The sequence below is a fragment of the Triturus cristatus genome, chromosome 10 (assembly GCF_964204655.1).
Source record: "Triturus cristatus chromosome 10, aTriCri1.1, whole genome shotgun sequence".
NCBI classification, from domain to species: domain Eukaryota; kingdom Metazoa; phylum Chordata; class Amphibia; order Caudata; family Salamandridae; genus Triturus; species Triturus cristatus.
The window spans coordinates 331,620,733-331,640,484 of NC_140593.1; the positions used below are offsets into that span (position 1 = coordinate 331,620,733).

The 19,752-nt window shown below is 47.6% G+C and overlaps 1 protein-coding gene across 1 annotated transcript in view; it reads left to right on the forward strand.

Moving 5' to 3' along the window:
• IGF2BP3 (insulin like growth factor 2 mRNA binding protein 3) overlaps positions 1-19,752 on the forward strand; it is a 643,796-nt gene that overhangs the window by 487,569 nt on the left and 136,475 nt on the right. The window contains exon 13 of the mRNA XM_085631537.1: positions 5,278-5,409. Coding sequence (XP_085487663.1) covers positions 5,278-5,409 — 132 coding nt within the window. The remainder of the gene's footprint in view (positions 1-5,277; positions 5,410-19,752) is intronic.

A 19,752-nucleotide genomic window follows, 5' to 3' on the forward strand; every position in this document is an offset into this window, starting at 1 on the left:
TTGTAATGATCTTAGTTTAGCCAAATCAAGTCTTTCTCTGCTTCTGCACATCTCTGCTATAGTCGGGGAAGATCATAAACTTAGAATTTTCATGTCTGATTTCCTCCATCCTGCGTAGGATCATGTCTTGGTCCATGAAGTTAAGAATTTTTGCAATAATGGGCTTTGGGGAAGCGCCAGGAGAGGCCTGGCGTTCAGGGCCTTGTGTGCCCGCTCAAGAACAAAACATGTAGAGAAGCGTTCAGGCAGAATGATTTTTTTTTTTTTTAAGCCATTTGGTCAAGAACGCAGGTAGATCAGTTCCCTCCACGCCTTCCGGAAATCCCACGAAATGGAGATTGTTTCACGAGCCCGGTTTTCTGTGTCATCCACGTGTCATTGCAGGTCACCACTAGTGCTATGGAGCTCGGCCACAGCCTTTTGTAGATCTTAAACCGCGTCTTCGACCTCCAAGAACCGGGATTCCGCCTCTGTGACTCTCCCATACATTCCGGAGATCCTGCCTCAGCAGAGTAACTTTAGAGCTCACCGCCCCAATTTTATTTTCAAGGGCCTCCCTGAAAGACTGGATGGCCTGGAGGACGGTGGCTGTCTCCAATATGGGCTGCGTAGCCTCGTGCCGGGTGACCACTTTAGTATATTTATACATTTACCCCTGTCTTGGGGGTTTTGGGTCCTTGTCTTTGGTCATCATGGGGTGGGGGCCCAGCCACACCACTCCCCACCTCAAGTATTTTCTGCTGATGGATTGGGATATCACCAAGTTCCATAAGGTAGTCTGTCCCCGGCACTCAAGCCACAAAGCAGGGGGGGGGGCTAGGAGGAGCAGGAGGAGCAGCAGTCACCCCGTGACCCACTGGGCCACTATAAAACTCTGGTCCTCACTGTGGGGAGGGGTGGAGCTGACACCTCCAGGCACATACCACACCCGGCATACCCCTCAAGTCTCACCTGGGGCGCCACATGCAGAGATCCACCTGTGTATTCAAACTAGGCCATTCAAGGCCAAAGCTCTTCAGTGACCCATTTTAAGCAGTCCAGGGTAGTGGTCCAGAGGCCCAGGGTGAGAGGGCATGCAGCAGTCCAGGGTCGCCTCCTCTCCTGTTGGCAGGCACCTCTGAACACAGGCCCCCTAGGACCCAGAGGCACCCATCCCCCGCCGCTCAGCACTATGCTGGAAAGCGCCCGCAGGGCCTTGCTCTAGGTCCGCCTGCACCCTCCAGGCCAGTGATGGAGTTTAAGGGGCACGGGCGCGGAGACACCCAGGGTCGTACTCAGTCCCCTCGCCCCAGGATTCAAATAACCAGTCGAGGCAGAAGGGGCAGGATCAACGTTCAAGGCTCGGTCCCAGACTCACACGGCACCCCAAGGGTCTCGCTTCTCACTGGGTCCTCGCCTGGATAATCACAAGACAATCTGGGGCAGCGGGCAGAGGCAACACACACAGGCCCGAGCCCCAGCTCCAGCACCCACAGTACAAGTTGCTGCTCCACTATTCGGGTATCCAGCCGAGGCGGGAGAGGCAGGATTAGCAATTCAGCCTCACACATCCCCCCCCCCCCCCTCAAGTGCCCTGCCTCCGGCAGGGTCCTCGCCTGGATAGCTATACGCCCAGTAGGGGCAGTGGGCAAAAGCGACACAGGCCCATGCGCCAGCACTACGTGGCAGGATCTCCCCTATGCGGAGGCTCCTCTCTCCGCTCCAGGACCCCGCGAGATCCGCTGCTCCAGTGAGGCCCCCGCACCAGGGATCAGCCTGACAACAAGCCACAGGTCCACGGGCCCTCCAGTCCCCAGTCACAGTGCAGCAGCTCACCGGGAGGCGGGCAGGGTCTTTCTCCGCTATCTCTTGTCCACACTGGACATCTGGGCCTCACCAGCACCCGTCCACCATTTTTCGACGCTGTCTGAAGAGCCTGCTGTTCGCCCAGAGCACCTCAATCTGGACAGTCTCCGGGGCTCAAATTTTCAGGTCAGTGCCACGGGGGTACAGCGGGATCAGCAGGATCGAGATTAGGGGTCAATAACTGGGAGGATGGTGAAGCATCATGGCTCCGGGGAGCTCCGGGAATCCGCGTCTCACTTGCCCATTTTCTTGGCCATGTCCCCTACCATAGATACATTTTTAGTGCAGAATTTGATAGCTTATGTTTTGCTATTTTTCTATGCAGACCTGGAATTGAAATGAAACCAAAAGATGTCTGTTCACAATCAGCCGTTCTTTAAATGCTGATTTAAGTGTATGTACCCTGTAGGAAACTGGTGTTTTGTTGCAGTTCTCCCACTTTTTGCCCCCTTTTTAGCTACTCTATGCTAGTTTTCGACTGACAGTGCACTGAGGCTTGCTAACCAGACCTCAATGATCCTTCCTTAAAACAGTGATGTCTGATTACTTCACAATTTAAAGTCTTAAGCAGCCCTGTAAGTCCCTAATAAATGGTACTCCATGTACCTAGGGCATGGGTACTAAAGGAGGTCCCTAAGGGCTACAACACATCTTATGCCATCCTACGGGACCCATACAAATTCCACACAGACTGCCAGTGCTGGCTGCGTGACATAGTGCAAACCATATTTGAAAACATGACCTGGCACGCTTCTGTAAGAACACTGCAGGATGCATTATAGCACATGTGAGGACATATCTGAATGAGCTGATATGCCCCTGTTATGTCTGGTTCTATTGCTGGATATTACAAGTGAGCAGGGAAGCTATGTACTGGGCACTGATCGAAATGAGTTTCCCAACTACGTAATGGCTTCACTGAAACCCATCGTGTTCGGTATCAAACACCTCGTATTAATAAACCCAAACTGATTCCAGTGATGTATTTATTAATACATGCACCCAAAGGGTACTGTAGAGGTCCTCCCTGAATCCTACTAGTCCTCTAGTGTGCTGGCTGACTGGCCCTTTCCAGCCGGCCACCACAGACTAGTTTCTAACACCCTAGGAGGTGAGAGATCCGCTATCAGAGGTCAGAAAAATGCCTGCTCTGGCAGAAAATGGTTACACCTCCTCCAGGAGGATGGCTAGTAAATTAGCATGTCACGGCAAGGAGCTTCAAAGAGCACACCGCCTTTAATATGCAAGCCTGATTTAACCCAGACTTGGGAGATACCACCCCCTGCCCTGAGACCCATTTGGCACCAGGACAGGCTAGAAATTAGCTATGCATGGAGTTGTGTTGCACCTTCAGGATAGGCACACCACTAAGTTGGCCAGCTTAAAGTGAACATGAGAGTTCCACCATCTTGTGTGTGGTGGAATTAAGAACTCTGGGACGGGGTGAGGCCAACTCCCCACAGAAAGTTGTAATCTATAGGGTGTAGTGACCCCAGGGGTTAGTAGCCAATTGGCTACTAACCTTCGCTCCCCTTATCACTCCTAAATTGAGTGTTTAGGTGGCTCCCTGACAACTGGAGATGAGGTTAGACTATTGGAAACAGAGACCGCACGAAGAAGGACCGAAGAGAGCAAGAACTGAAGACCTGCACCAAAGATTGGCACGAAACCGTGTCAGGCTGCTTGCACTTCGATTATCGCTGGGACCAACTTATCCAAAGAGCGGGACACTGTCCCCAAACCCTTGGACTGCCCAGCACCTCAACAACCAGGAAAGATCTCCCTTGGAGTAGAGAAGCTGCACCCCTGTGTGTGCATGCAAAGCATATGCTGGTCCACCGTGCTGCTAAGCATCAAGCTCACTGAAGGAGTATTGCGACAGGAGAAAAGTCTTCATGCTCCAGGAGGTCAAATCCATCTCCTTGCCAAGTTTGGAGATGCCAGGACCCACCGGTGCTGGCCAGCACCAATATCCTGGATACCAGAGCAGTTGCAGCAACCTAGGCTTGTTGGTGTTCCAGTCCAGACTCCGCTGGCACCAAGCACAACCTACCGTCTAGGGACATCAAGAGCCATCAGGCCAGCCCCTAGAGCGAGCCTCTGACCAACTGTGACCAGACTCCTCTAAGCACCCGTGCTCTACAGCCAGAGTTCGAGGGAGGCGATAGTGCAAATGTGGTCCTGAGACCCTCAGATGCTGAGCCCATCCTTGTGTTTGGCCAGACTGGTCCCCCAGTTGCCACCTGCAGCCTCTTTCTGCAGGGACTGAGAACCGCTGGAATCTTAAACAATGCTACTCCACTGGGCAAAGCCCCACTGCACAAGAGCCCCAAGTTCGAGTGGACTGATGGTGCCCCTGGGTACCAAAGACCAGAGGCCCCCCCCCCCCGTGGGTTCAACTGCACTGGCACTTCCAGTCCCCGCTTGCAGCCTCTTTTCTACAAGACTGTTTCCCATTAACTTTAATGGGGCACTCGATGCCGAAATAGACCTCTGCACCTGCTGGTGTTCCCGTAAACCTTGCCCCATACGTTCCTTAAGTCCAGAAGAAATGTCCTGTAAGTCTGACAATTGACTGTATGCAGTATGGTTTTCTCCATAGTATAACATTACCACTTTAAAGTTGCAAATACAGTGGATTTTCCATTTCTTGAAAAATCATTATCTCGAAGAGTACTTATGTCATTTAGATGATTGTGGTGTCTAAATTCATATAAAAATCAGTTTTTATAAAATGGTGTTGGATTTCTTTATTGAATGTCTCACTGATGCTGTGTGCAATAACCAATTAACACTATCCTCTTATCTACCGAAACTGCTCGCCCACACTGCCACAAAAGAGCATTTGAGAATATTATTTTAACCTCTGTAAACAAGTAAGGGTCATCTGGACTCTATGCAGTGTACCTCATTTTGGTGCACTAATATTGAGCCACCTTCCTACATACCTGTGTTAACTAAGTGGTAGTTGAGATGCCACATCTTGTAAACAGGCAGGTTTCCCCATATCAGAGAGACCTAGGAGACTAAATTACTTCACTCTTGATGTTTTTATGACTGAGATAGGGAACAAGCATAGTCTCCTGGCCGTCAAGTTGGTGTTAGGGCACCCGCTGTCCATCTCATACTATCTTTAGGGTGTGCAGAAGTCAGTAATGTGTTTCCTTCAATGTTCTACTTTGGTTGATATTAATCATCAAAAGAAGTGTGGCATTAATTCAGCCTTAACATTCCGATACGAGGAAATAAACGTGTGCTAAACTCTTAGGTGGAAAAAAAACTCTAGTTCCTGAATGTGCTAGTACAGAACATGTTCATTTCAGCTTCCTGATTGGGCAACCTTTATTAGTATGTCAGGAAATCTATTGTAAGTTGATCTGTGTTTCGCTTCCAGAAAGTTCCTGTTAAAACTCATGAGTTGTTTTGTTTCAGGCTCAAGGGAGGATCTTTGGTAAATTAAAAGAAGAAAATTTCTTTGGGCCTAAAGAAGAAGTGAAGCTTGAAACGCACATTAAGGTGCCGTCATATGCTGCTGGAAGAGTTATTGGCAAAGGAGGCAAAACCGTAAGTGCATAAAGAAAATATGAATAGCAGTACATCGTTTTGCACTTATGTCCACCCTTTTCTGAACTGTACGGTTTCATTTTGTTGCTTTAAGGCACAGCAGGAATCTCCCACCACATCTTTGCTGCATTTAGGTCTCCTGCATATTGAAACCATTGGTGCATTTAACTAGCAGCATAGTTTTATTCCTATGGCTTTTGTAGTTGGATTGTGTGGAAGTGGAGTTTGTGGACTGCACTCTTTCGAAGTGGTGACTTTCTAATGAACACTCCCGGCTTGTGTGAACGTTTTTTTTCTTCCATTTAAAAGTTTAGACATTTTCATAAACTTGTTCGAGGCATGTGTGGCTGTAGGTACATGTGCGGTGCTACTCTGGCCATCTAGTTTTGGGCCCGAATATGTGCAAATAATTTTACTTTCAAGAATTCTTGAGTCTCAAGTTAGTGTGACTCCACCTCCTGCTGGTAATGCGCATAGTTATCTGCTCCATTCGTAGATTGTTTTTTTTTTCCCGCTGTATGTTCGTGTTTGTGTTCCTGTGCTCCGCATCAGTGCCATTGCAGTGTCCTTTTTGGTCTTCACAGTTCCTCTCCCTCCATCTGTTGTCTGCGATTGCGTTTCCCTTCCTTCATATTGGGTCAAGGCCAGAAGTTTAGTCTGGGGCGGACCTCCAGCCAACTTTGGCCTCTCTAGGGGTCTTGCCCTTGGGGGGTCTCTCCCAGTCTGCTTGCTAGGCACTCACCATGCAGTGCCAGTGATAGACCAGACGCCTCTTCTATTCATGCAAAATACTCCTGGCATGATCTTCAGGTCTATAATCTTTGCCTCTAGCCTGAGCATGACGAGGCCTCCTGCGCCTTCCGGTGGAAAAACTCTGAGGCGGGCTGGCCCATCGACTTGAAATGTTGCGAAGGAGCAGAGATGACACCCCAGACCTCTTGGGCACCCAGGACCCCGAGGTATAGCATCATCCCGATAAGCTGGCTGCCGACCAAGAGGCCTACTCCCCTGACACCAGTTTTGGCTCCGACCTAGAGACCTAAGACTGCCTGCCTGCTCAACCGGTCGGGACTACAGTCCCCTCTTCCCTTCCCCCACATTCACACTCCAAGTGGCCACCCCATCAGGTGTTTAAGTAAAACATCTTTGTGTACAAAATTGTCCTGAGTAAAACCACCCATATGATGTAAATAACCAGTATACGATATTACTATACTACTCATTAGAATTATTTTTACTTACTTGTTATTGCCTGCCAATTGCGAGGGATATAGTCGACTGCCTAGTAGACTGCGGGGGCGCTAGGGGCGCCATTTTGGAAGTTGGCACTCTAGTGTTTCGGCACTTCAGCGCACTTAATGCACGCTGCCCGGACGCGCAGCGGACTGGGGGTTTCTTAATTGCGCTTTGCTCTTACTCATGCTGCTATTCCTTGCCTATTTGCATATTGTCATTCTCTGGACCGCATACCCGCATTTAAAAATTTGGTGAAAGCACACGCATTCTCCTTGCCGCTACCTTTGCTCATTTGCACACTGGATGACTGCAGACCTGTTTTAAAGTTTGTTGGAAGCTCTCATTAGAATTATTTTTACTTACTTGTTATTGGCAGCCTATTGCGAGGGTTATAGTCTACTTCCTAGTCGACTGCGGGGACGCTAGGGACGCCATTTTGGAAGTTGGCACTCTAGTGTTTCGGCACTTCAGCGTACTTAATGCGCTGCTGCTGGCGCGCCTAAGGCAAGCCCGTCTGCACGCGGCCTGATGGAGGACAGGGCCAGAAGTGCTGCCCGTTTTCCCAGCAATCGAAGATATGTATACAGCAGCCTAGAGTTGATGGCGTATCGACCTCCCTTCTGCTCTCATTTGCTCATTTGTCCTGCCTGACATTACAGGATCCTTGGCCGGTAAATCCTTGCTTGGATTGGGGATTTACGATTTATAACACTAATACCTCGAGCTTTCAGGACTTTTCTCCTGTTCCAGTGACGGTGAAATTAAAAGCCGGGCTGATAAACTGTAAATCATTAACAAAGCATTCTCTGGATATTTTCCAATCTATAAATGATATAGGCTATTTTTGACAGACACATGGCTGCGGGAGGATACCAATCCCACGCTGACTTTAGCCATGCCTGATAATGATGGCATAATTTGTGCCAATAGACAAAGGGAAATTGGGTGGGGGAGTAGCCATCATCCATAAAACGAGTTGGGAGTTGGTAGCTAGCAATTTTGATCAGCTAGACTCCATTGAAGGCCTCTTTCTGTATTAAATTCTCAGCATCCTTATCTTGCTCTGGCTTGTTGCTCTATAGACCTCCTAACGCCAGTCTCATTCAAATTCCTATCTTAGCTGACTACATCTCTCAAGCCAGTATAAGCTATTCTAACTTTATGGTGCTCGGGGACATGAATTTACATGTGGATAATCTCCTCTGCCCGCATAGCCCCAACTTTATTTCTGCACTAGCTGGTTGTTTCCCTTACAACCCACAAGGCTGGTCACATTCTGGATCTGATTTTTACTAATTTCCCTGGGATTATAGTTTACTCTCCATTGCCTGTACCATGGTCAGATCATTACCTGATCCAGTTTTCGTTTCAGATGACCGGCATTGGAAGAATCACTACGATTCCTAAAGTTTTGTAGAAACTGGAGAAGAGCCTCTCCAGATCATCTTATTCAACATCTTATGAATTCTAAGCCTTGCCCCTCCGCGGATCTTGAAAGTAGCATTTTAAATTTAAATAAGTGGGTAGTTGATGCGCTTGATTTTCTTGCTCCTTTGAAAGTAAAAGTCACATAGATCTCATCCTTCTGCTCCCTGGTTCTCGGAGGAGCTTAGATCCAAGAAATCAGAATGCAAACATTTAGAGCGCAGCTGGAGACTCAATTATTACGCTGCCAGTAAAGCAGATTATCGTGCGGCTCTCAGAGTATCGTAAACTTCTTATTGGACATAAAAGAAATTTTCTTGCCAATCTCATTCAGTGCTAAAAACTGTTCGAGAGAATTTTTTAAGATAGTGAAATCCTTTTACTGATCCGTCACCTCTTTCCCTCACTCATTCCCCCTTCACAGAAGCTTTGCAATAGTCTGAGTTTTTTGAGGAAAAAATAGCATTGATATATGCCTCCTTCCCTGAACGTCAGGAGACGCTTCTGCTACCTGGGGATGACTATTTGAGATCGGTCCCCCTCTCTGTCCTAGCAGAATTTGCTGAGGTTTCTATTGATGCCTCTCTTCTTGAACTACAGAAGTGTAAATCTGGCTCTCCGAGTGATCCCTGGCCAGCTAAATAATATAGCGCTTTGGCAGAACTTCTTAATCCTTATTTGAATGATATTTGGTATCTTCACATAGACAGGGCATTTATCCTGCAGTCTGGAAGCATGCTTTTCTTCTACCGATTCTTGAAAAAAAAAGGGAATGCAGATCCCGAAATTACCAGTAATTATAGACCCAATCTCGTTGCTTCCTGCTCCGGCTAAGGTCTTGGAGAAACTGGTTTATCAACAATTGGCTGGCTATGTGGAGACTAATAGTCTCCTTCATGCCTCGCAATCTGGCTTCCGTCCCAGCTATAGCACGGAAACAGCATTGATTGAGATGGCTGATGCTATACGCTGGGCGGTGGATGGAGGTTCTAAGGCGGTGTTGGTGCTGCTAGATCTTTCTGCAGCATTCAACAGTCTCCCATCCTATTCTTCTCAACTGGCTTAGAGATATTGGCATCCAGAGTGTTGTGTTGAAGTGGATATCATCTTTATCTGATTGCAATCAACAAGTTTGGACGCATCCTTTCACCTCTCCTATTAAACCCCTTAAGTGGAGTGTTCCTCAGGGCTCCGCCCTGAGCCCGCTTTTTAATGTCTATTTGACCCCATTGGCGGAAATGATTGCAAATACTGGGATCAAAATCCTATCCTATGCAGATGATACCCAGTTTTTGTTTACCTTTTGTGATGTTCACACTGCCACTTTCGATCCATTGAAAGAATGTTTGAAAAATATTGCGAGCTGGATGGATTAGAATTTTTTCAAACCTAATGCTGACAAGACTGAGATCTTGTTTTTTAATCAACCCTGCCCCCTATCTTCGAGCTTGTGGTGGCCGGATGAATTGGGTTCTGCTCCCCTCCACAAGGACTCAATTAAGAACCAAGCATATGTCCTTGTCTACACAATTTTAAACTGTGGCGTCCGCTTGTTTCGGCAAAATTAATATCATTGAAAAATGTATCAACTATCTCCCCAATACCACTCGTAAAACTGTGGTTCATGCACTGATAACTTCCCATTTGGATTACGGCAATGGGCTTTACCTGGGTCTTTCTCTTGGCTTGATGCGTAGATTGCAGACAGTTAAAAATGCGGCAGCTCGGCTGATCTGCGGGGCTCCTCTACGTCATCACATCACCCCTTATCTGCAACAACTTCATTGGTTACCCATTGCCAAACGTATCAAATTCAATGCTTTGACAATAGCCTATTGAGCCAGTATAGACTTAGCCCCTATCATCAAACATGCTCTCTCCGTTCAAATAATAAGCATCTGCTTGTCGCCCCTCGTTTCGTAAAATCTAGAATGGGAGGCAAATCCTTTGAGGTGGGAGCTACCAAATACTGGAATGACTTACCGCTTGAGCTCCGCCTGATAGTCTGAGTTGGAGTTCCACAGGTCCTTTAAAAACCTGGCTGTTTAGTCGCTCCGTCTAGTTCCTCGCCATTTTGACTTGCCCCTGTCTACCTCAGCGCCGGGACACCCCTTTTGGGGTAGCTGTGCGCTTAACAAAATTAATTTAATTATTATTATTATATTAACCTCTGTTACACCCAGGGTTCCATTCCCCTGTAAAGGGAAACTTTATCTACATCCGGATCACAGGTCTTAGGTTTTGAGGTGAGAAACCAGGGAGGTAGGATGGATTAAAGTGGAAGGGAAGAGGCGACATAGGAGCTTCCAGGGAAACCCTAGGCCAATGGAAATATTAAAGGTGGCGGATAATCACCGCAGTGGATTAGGGAAGGCTATATCTAGGTATAGGAGGTGGGTCATATTAGGAAGTGATTAGAAACAGAAGAGCACATACTCTAAAGCAGGAGTCGCCAGCCTTTTATGTAATGAGTGCTACTGAAGGGCAACGAAAATCATAGTGAAATACTAAATGTTTTAGTAGTGACTGTATCAGACAATTATATAGTGGCCACTATATCCATTATCAGCAGTGATCACCTTGGTGCATGAGGAGGGTTGCTAGCAGTAATGTAAAAAAGGTTTGTCAATTTGGAGTGCCTATACTTAAGTAATACGTGCCAGGCATATCTTCTGTGCCCCTAGCACGAAAGTAAGTACATTCGTAATCTCTCTACGTGATTTATCACTCACAAATCCGCTTTAATATATTTTGGCAATTCAGTTATTTTTCTCCAAACATATTATGTGTTTGAGACATACACACTTGGAATGCACAATTTTGTCATACATATGTTAATTTAAGCAAGAAAAATGTTAGTTTAGAAACTGGGATGCACACACAAATTCTACTGGCAGGTAGCTGGGCAGCTACCAGTAGCTCACAGGCTACTAGTTAAAGAAACCTGCTGTAAAGTTTTTCAGGGTCTCATGATGATTTAAGATATTAATGGTTTAGGGGTCACGGGGGAGAGGCATAGTCTCAGTCCCCAGTTCACCCAGAAGAAATGCCTTCTATAAAAAACAATTACGTTTAAACGAAAATACCTATTCAGCACAAGGCCCCTACGTGAATTGCAGATTAGACACTTCCCTTGCAGATTTCAATGTACAACAAAGGGCCATGCAGTGTACCTAAAGGAAACCTGGGTATTTAGTTTTAAGAGATAATGGATCTCTTAGAATTAATTTAGCTTGATTTAAAAAATATATAAATATTACTTATCCAAATACATTCCATAGGGAGAGGATGTGGCCTTATGGCTAGAGCGATTGACCTAGAAGCTGGGGATTCTGGGCAAATCACTTAATCTTCCTGTGCCAACCAAAACTACCAAAAATGTATGTGTCCATCTGTAAAGAAACTGGTGCTCATATAAAGCTGATACCGAGATCTTCGGGTCAAGATTGCGCTATGAAAAACTATTAAATTACAAAATTAAAAAAGTGCAAAAACACAAGCGATACCGTAACTTATTGGCAAAGTTTTTCCTGAGTTCGTACAGAAATTAAGTACTCACTACTTTCCAATTGTGTTGATAAATAGATCAAAATGTGATTTAGTATACACAGAATACAGATATCCAAGGAACAGCAAAAAAACAAGCATTGGCATAGCCAATAGGTCTCGCCTTTGGGACCTTATAAGTGTTTAGCCATGCAACAGTTGCATAACTAAACACTTATAAGGTCCAAAAAGCGAGACCTATTGGCTATGCCAAGCGGCGCGGCCGCGAAAGTGAAAGTAATCGCGGGAAAGCGCGGCGCGCGTGCCCGCGCACATGCACTGTAGCTCTAGGCTGGCCTGGTAGCACTTTTTGGAGCCCTCTCAATAAGTCTTGCCAGACCAGCGCATGCGCTTGGTCAGGCGAGACCTAATGATTGGAAAACTAAAATTAGGCAATGCGTCTTATTTAGCTAAATAAATCAAGGAAATTCTGACCTAAAAGTTAATTTCCATTCATCGTCTGGGGAGTAATGGGTATACCTTAAGGTAAATAAAGAGATGAGTAAAATATTATCCAAATGCCCCATCATGAATGCTGCTTCTGTTTGAGGGCCCGTCGAGTAATCCTAGAAAAAAGCACAATAGAGCACCCAATTAACACTATGGTTTAATAGTGATTTGTAGCAGTGAACATGCAAGAATTACTTATTATACATATGTAGAATGGTGTCATCTAGTCCTAAACAGCACTGAAAATAAGTCCTAAAGAGTACCTAATTTGAGTGCTAAATTGAAGGAGAACCAAGTAGCTCCAAATCTGTCAAGTGTAGCTTTCTTAGTCACAGTACTGATGGGCAGTGGGATAAATCAAACCATCAAATATGTAGTTGTTGCCCGAAGGGGTCTTAATCAATCCATTAGGACTGCAAACCAGAAGGTTGTTGGAAGCAGAGCAGCACAACAGTGACTGCACGCTGATCGGTATGCACTAAATGTAACATGCAGAGAAATAGTGAAATAATAATTGCACCCACTACCTGATTGAAAGCTTAGCCTAAATTGTTTTGAAGGCACCTCTTTTTCTGGACGAAAACATCCATAAAAAACAAACAAAGGTCAGGATGCATGTGATTAAACCATGTTTTCGGATAGATGCGTATAAATGCAGAATCCTCATCTTGTGGATATTTTCCTGGGTATCTGACTGGATTTGGAAACTCCTGCATGCCACTAGTTGGCATTGTGCGCTTTTGTAGTGATGTCATTCTGCTCTGGAAATAATGAATAGAGGTGCATATAAGTGCCACTCATGTACACTGATGCCAATTGCCTTCAGACTCTAATCTGGAGCTCTGCTCTTTTCGTCTATTTACTAGATTTCCTTTTTTTTTTTTACAAGGTTTCTTTTTAGTGGTGTAAAAGGGAAATATATGAACTCCTTAAAGGACTACCACAGATGTGTGTGACAGACCCACACAAGATATTCTTGTGGTGCCTGACTTCAGACTGTGACGGCACGGCATGCAATGACTACGCTCTGATGAGTCCAAAGGCCACACAGACTGCGAGATGGTACTCTACATTTCCAAACACTGGAAGACTCTGCACTGTGACCGATCAAAATAGAGAGGAAGGTACTGCTGCTGAATTCGTTCCCAAGGCAGATCTTCAATTGTCTGTGAAAAAGCACATAGTCCAAGTAAAAATCTGCTTATCAGCTGGGCTGTAGGCCTGTCCATCTATAGGAAATCAGACCGTATTATGGAATCCTTTACTTCTACGATGGCGTCTTACATACTGGATTCTGCCGACACACACTAATTGGATATTTATTTCTTCCCAAATTACTTGTTGCAGGGATTCTGCTCAGGAACAGAACTATGCGTGGTACCATAGTACATTAGTAGATAAGGACTGAGTCCCCATACCAACTTAGTCCAATTTCTTTGACATAGAGGATAGACGTTTCTGACTCTGTGCCGGTCTTTTCTTGACTCTGCCATGGTCACAATCCAGACTCGGCAGAGCGCAGCCATTAGGCAACTGTTTGACTGAAACATTGCCTCTACCACATGAAAAAGCTCGTACATTGCACCATATCTTTGGTTCTGATTCAGACAACGGCATCTGTGATGTGGGGGACGAGTTTCTTACGGCATTAGATGAAATTGCATGAAGAACTACAAAATACCAGTGGTCTAAGACACAACTGATTGCTTGGGTCGAGCAGGAGATGCCGGTGTGGTATTTCATCCCCAGACTTTTAAGGGAATGTAATTTCGAAGGCTCTCACCACTTCGATGAGTAAATGGTTTCTGGTCCTCACCTTCCTCATTTGCACCCCAACATTACATTTTATCTTTTTAATTTCCATAACATTTGCTTGGTGTGTTTGTGAGCTTTATACAAGCAGTGAACACAATCGGTTTCCTCACAAACCGGTTTTGAGGTGTCTCGTTTTGAAGTAATAAACCTTCTGGGATTCTTCACCCCTCACCCCTCAAAAGGATGAGCGATTGCATTGCTTGGATCCCAAGACAGCCCTCTGTTTTTATAATGACTGTACCAAGGATGACCAAGTGGACGACCAGCTCTGTTTCTCTTGGCAATGAAGGTCAAAGCAGTGCAGAAAAGAACGGTTTGTAGATGGGTGGTACTCTGCATTATAATCTGCTATGCTTTAGCTAAAGAGCAGACATCGAAGCGTTATGGGCCCATTTATCTTGAGCTAAGGCTGTTGATACTTCATTGACATGAGATAGCTGTCCTGGATATCTGTTTGGCTGCTACGAGGCATCAGTGCACACGTTCTCAAAGCACTACTGTCTTGACATTCAGAGTTCTAGCTGCAGATTTGTCACCTTTTGAATATTCCCTAGGCGTCAGACTGGATGTCGGCAGTACCTTTGCGTACCGGTAGGTGGTGCTGTGCCGCTCTGCACTGATGTTGTTGCACTCTGGAAATGATGTGCAGAGCCTATATAGCCGTCACTCCCACGGGCTGATGCCAGTTCCGGCCTTTACGCACCACCAGATGCAGATCTTGAGATTTTGCTTGTTTCTTATATGCTTACCTGAATAATTTCAGTTTGCAAGGAAATTTTTCTTCCACCTCAGACCCTCCCAAAAAAAAAAACAACCAAGACTGTTGCAAATAAATATCTGAAAGAGACACGTTAGTGATAGATTTCTTACCTTAGAATATCCCCAGGCATCAGACTGGATCCGCAAAGTTTTTGTCAGCAGTACCCCTGCGCGTCGGTAGGCGGCTTACGGCTCCGCGTATGTCGCTGGCGTCATAGCCACTGAGATGACGTCGTCAGAGCTACTTAGACGCGCCCACGCGCACTGATGTCATTTCTTTCTTTTTCCGCGCAGCAGCGCAGATCCAAGAGAGCGGTACCCCTAGTTAAAAGTTTAACTTGGTTTCTGACAATTTCTTTTGTCGTGTGCTTGACTCCTGGTGCAATAGAGATGCCCAGGTCTAAGTCCTGTAGGGCATGCCGTCGCAACATGTCCGTGTCGGACCCTCAAGATGTCTCATCTGCTTGGGGTATGCCCATGACCCTGAGGCGTGCCCCGATTACCGGGCCATGGCGCAGATAGCTTTGCGGGAACGTTCCTGAAAGTTGTTGGAGGTCTGGCAATCGGTTCTGCACCAATCAAGGTCCCTATCCCGTGGGAGGTCAAGGGACCGGTCGCGGAGCCATTGGCATCGCTCGACAATCGTCGTTGCTGCGGCCTACCCTCCCTTTACGGGGCCGCACGCAACTTCGGACGAGTTGCAGGCCTTTATGTCGGCCTTGTGCCATTTGTTTGCCCTGCAGGGTCCCTCCAGAGTGCCTTCGGGCCCCGCGGATCCGTCGTGTTTGCCCCATGCCACCGCCTCTGACCTCTGCTACGCCGGCACCATACCCTGCGGTGCCGCCAGCACCGGCCCTGGCTCCGGTGCCGAGTGCAGTGCCGCTGCTAACGCTGGACGGCGCCGACCCGGGACTGGTATTTAACCCTCCCATTCCATTTCTTGGAGGGGAGTTTATCCCATTTCCCAGGGCACGTCGTCCTTACCGGCCCCTTCAGCAACCGGTGGATGAAGGGGAATACTGGGAGGGGTCTGAGGACCCTCTTGCATCTCGATGCGAGGATGAGCCTGAGTGGGAAGGCGATGTGGAGGATCCAGTGGATCTGGATTTCTCTCCACACCCTGGCACTCTGTCCCCTTGTTCCGTGGCCACGGAGGAGACTGGGACTTTTTCGGTGGTTTTACGTCTGGCAGCTGAGGATCTTAACCTTGAGCTCCCTTCTGTACCGTTGAGAACCAATCTCCTGAGGTCCTGCAACCGCAGTCCTCTGCGGAGCCTGTACTGCCCTTCAATGAAGCGCTTACTGATATCCTGTTGGGCACCTGGATTAAACCTAACACAGGAGTCCCTGTGGATAAGGGTGTGGCGCGCACCCATCGCCAGACGACCCGCGACCCCAGCTTTCTCACACAACACCCGACGCCTGAGAATCTGGTTGTCAAGTATTCTGCCTCGCCGAGTGCGTTCCCTTCTGCTCCTCCGGGCAAGGAATCTAGGAAACTGGAGCAATTTGGGAAAAAAAAATTCACATCTGCCAGCTCTGGGTTGCGGGCCGTAAATAGTGCGTTCCTGCTAGGCCGCTATTCCCATTCTCTGTGGGACACTGTGGCGCAGGTGCTCCCTCGGTGCCCTGTGGAGGCACGGGTGTTTCTCGTCCCAAGCCATTACCGAGGGGAGAGATGCTGTGAAATGTACTATTCGTTGTGAGCTTAACACGGCCGATTCTCTCGGTAGGGCACTTTCCACAACTGTGGCGCTCCGTTGTTATGCTTAGCTCCATACTACTGGCTTCTCTGGGGATGTCCAGAACACCCTGTTGGACATGCCCTTTGATGGTACACGCCTCTTTGGTGATAAGGCGATAGCACCCTTGTGAGAAAGTGGCTCTGTATATACTGTTCCCTAATAGGTACAGGGTGTACAGAGTCCACAGTCCCCCAGAGGCTGATAGAGGTCAAAGTTAGGTATGACCTTACTCTCAAAAGTGGTAGCTTGGTCGAGCAGTAAGGCAGTACCAGAGGACAGTGTAAAGCATTTATTGTACACACTCAGTCAGCAAATGGTTTCACACACTCAATAACTGAACTCTAGGCCAATGGTTTATATATATAAAATATGCTTGTTTTATTTTTAGAACCACAAGGGGGTAAAAATATACTTTCTCAGAATGAGAGGTTGAATATAAATACTTTTGTTTTAGGCAATAAATTTGTGTAAACAGTCAGTTGGTTGCAATAAACAATCCTATTTCCTAAACATAACAATGCATTGAGCTCAATGGTAAATTCAGGTTATTGGTAATAAATTACTTTTCAGATTACTTTTGGAATTCCAGGTCTGGCTCCTAGAACCAGCCTGGGGTCAGTATTCAGAATCAAGTGGTGAAAGTCGACTTAATAACTGTAATGATTTTTAAATAATATTTAGCTATTTCAAAAGTTAGCACTTAGAAAATATTTCACAGAAAACATTCAATGGATCTCTATGGCAAGAAATTCAAATTGCAGGTAGAGTACTTTATCGTTACTTTAGTAATCCAGGACTGGGTACCTAGACCCAGGACTGGGGTCCTTATCAAAAGCAGGTAAGTAATTTAGTTTGCAGAAATGGTACGATTTTAAAAGAATATTTCAAGTTTGCAAAAATAGACACTTAGAAGAAATTTCACAGAAAAGCAGACAATGGTTTCCTATGGGAGAAAAATGAGTTAGAGGTAAGTATAGTTGTGAACACTTTTCAGAGTCGGGGCTGGGCACCAAGATCCAGCACTGGGAGCTCACCTAGGAGCAGGTGAGTAAATTCGTTTTTGTCACTTGGCTGATTTTTGGTGAATTTTTGCAGTTTTGAAAAGTTCACACTTAAAAGATTTTTGAAGAAAAAGCCAGTCAATGTTACCCTATGAGAAAAATGAAGTTAGCGGTTTAAGGGTAAGTACTCGACTGGTAGTGTTGAAATTCCGGGCATGGACTCAGGGGTCCCCCAGTGTCAGGTAGGTACAGTTGGTTCACCCTCAGCGGTTTCAGGATGGCCGGGTGCAGAGAGTTGGGCCCAATGTTATCCTATGAGGGATAGGGGGGCCTTGGTTGGTGGCTGCTGTCTGGCAAGCCACGCGGCTGTGGGAGCTGGGCTCCTGGTCACTTACTCAGGGCAAGTGGGGAAGTAGATTAGTGTAGAGAGGGCACTGCCAGGGCCACTCGGGCGGCTGGGTGCAGGGTGCTTTTGAGCCTTAGGGCGCTCAATGGAAATCAATGGGAATGTTCCGGTTTGGAAAGAGGCTGCAGGCTCGGGGACGAGGATGTTTCAGGTGCCACCACCACTTCGAGAGGTAAGTTGGGTAGTTGTAGGTTAGGTGGGTACCCCGGGATTGGGCACAGGGGGTCGCAGGGCGCCGGGTGCAGGGGTGCCTTTTGACGTCGGGAATCTTACCCTCTGGTTGATCGCGGCTGGGGTGGCACTCTGTTCTGAGGCTGCAGGCTTCTTCTGGGATGTCGAGGGGGGTCCTTGGGTGCCGTACTCTGGGTCACAGTCGCCGTGGGGTCGTCCTCTGGGTCTTTGTCCACTCCGGCACTGGCCAGGCTTGGCTGGTGCAGAGTGTGTTGGGTCTGCGGTCCCGGGCTGGTGCCAGGGATAGCAAATAGGTTTCTTGAGTAGAGCCTCTACTCGTGGGAGTCCCAGGGGCTTAGAGCTAAAAGGTAGCCAGGTCCTCCGGGGTTGGTGAGGTTGCTGGCCACGAGGGATGCCGCGCTGGTGCAGGTTCGAGAGTCGACAGGCCGGTAGGGCTGGGGCCAAAGCAGTTGGTGTCTTTTTCTCTTTTTAGCAGCTGCAGGGCAGGTCTTTGTTCTTCTTGCTCTTCTTGTCGTTTTCTATCTGGAATCTAAGGAAGGAAGGTTCAGGGTGCCCCTAAATACTAGATTTAGGGGCGTTACAGGTAGGTGAAGGCCAGGGACCAATGGGCCCTTGTCCTGGGGTGGGTACACCCCCTATCCTGCCTCTCTCCTGTGGGAGGGGGGCAGTAGCCTAATCCTGATAGGGTAGGGCCTCCCATCTTCAAGATGGCGAGAGCCCGGAGATGTGCTTCACCTCGCCTCCCCCACCTGAGGGGTGGGGTGGGCAGGCTGGCACATCCCCTGTCCTTGTATGGGGTTTCCGGCCAAGCTTCCCGCCAGAGTGGGGGGTTGCAGTGGCCTGGGGAAACTCCAAATGGCGGCATGCCTTTGAAGCTTCCCTTTGCTCATCCTGGGGGAGGAGATTTCTCACCTCACCCAGGATGTGCATTGTTGCAGGCCCGGGAGAGCAGGGGCTCTCCCACCCAGGGGTCCAGGAACGTGTCTGCTGTGTGGCAGCATGGGCAGCCTCAGAGCAGACGTGGATTGTAAGTTAGCTGTAAGGGGGCATCTCTAAGATGCCCTCTGGGGTGCTTAGTACATTAAATCCTACACTGGCATCAGTGTGGGTTCAATGTGCTGAGAAGTTTTATACCAAACTTCCCAGGCTTCAGTGTTGCCAATATGGTGCTGTGGAGCTCGTGTTTGACAAGCTCTCCGCACCATGTACTCTTAAATGGCAGCACTGCACTTACAGTGCCCAGGAATGGACCCGGGTACTGTAGGGGCACAGGGCTCCTGCTCCTGTGCCCACACCATAGGCGTAATGCACCCAGCTAGAGGGGTGGCTGACATATGCCTTGGCAGTGTAGGTGATGAGCATGGTACACAGTGATGTGTGCCATGTCGACTCTTTGTTTTGTCCTGCACCCAGACACTCAGCCTGCAAGGGCAGTGTGTGTGTAAGGGTACAGGGCCTCTGAAGGTGGCACAATGAGTGCTGCAGCCCTTAGAGGCCTTCCCTGGTCACAAGGCCCTGGGTACCTAGGGTACCATTTACTAGGGGCTGACATGTGGCTAGGGTTTGCCAATTTGGAGTTTGTGTGGTTTAAGGAAGGAACATAGGCCCTGGGCACCTGATTGGCAGGAACCCAGGGTACACTCAAAGTACATTCAGCATTTAGCAAAAAGTGGGGGCATACCATGCAAGAAAGATGGCACTTTCTCACAACCCTGGAACGTTTTAAGGATTCTCGGGCTACGGCCCAGTCTTTGGGTCTCGCCACCAC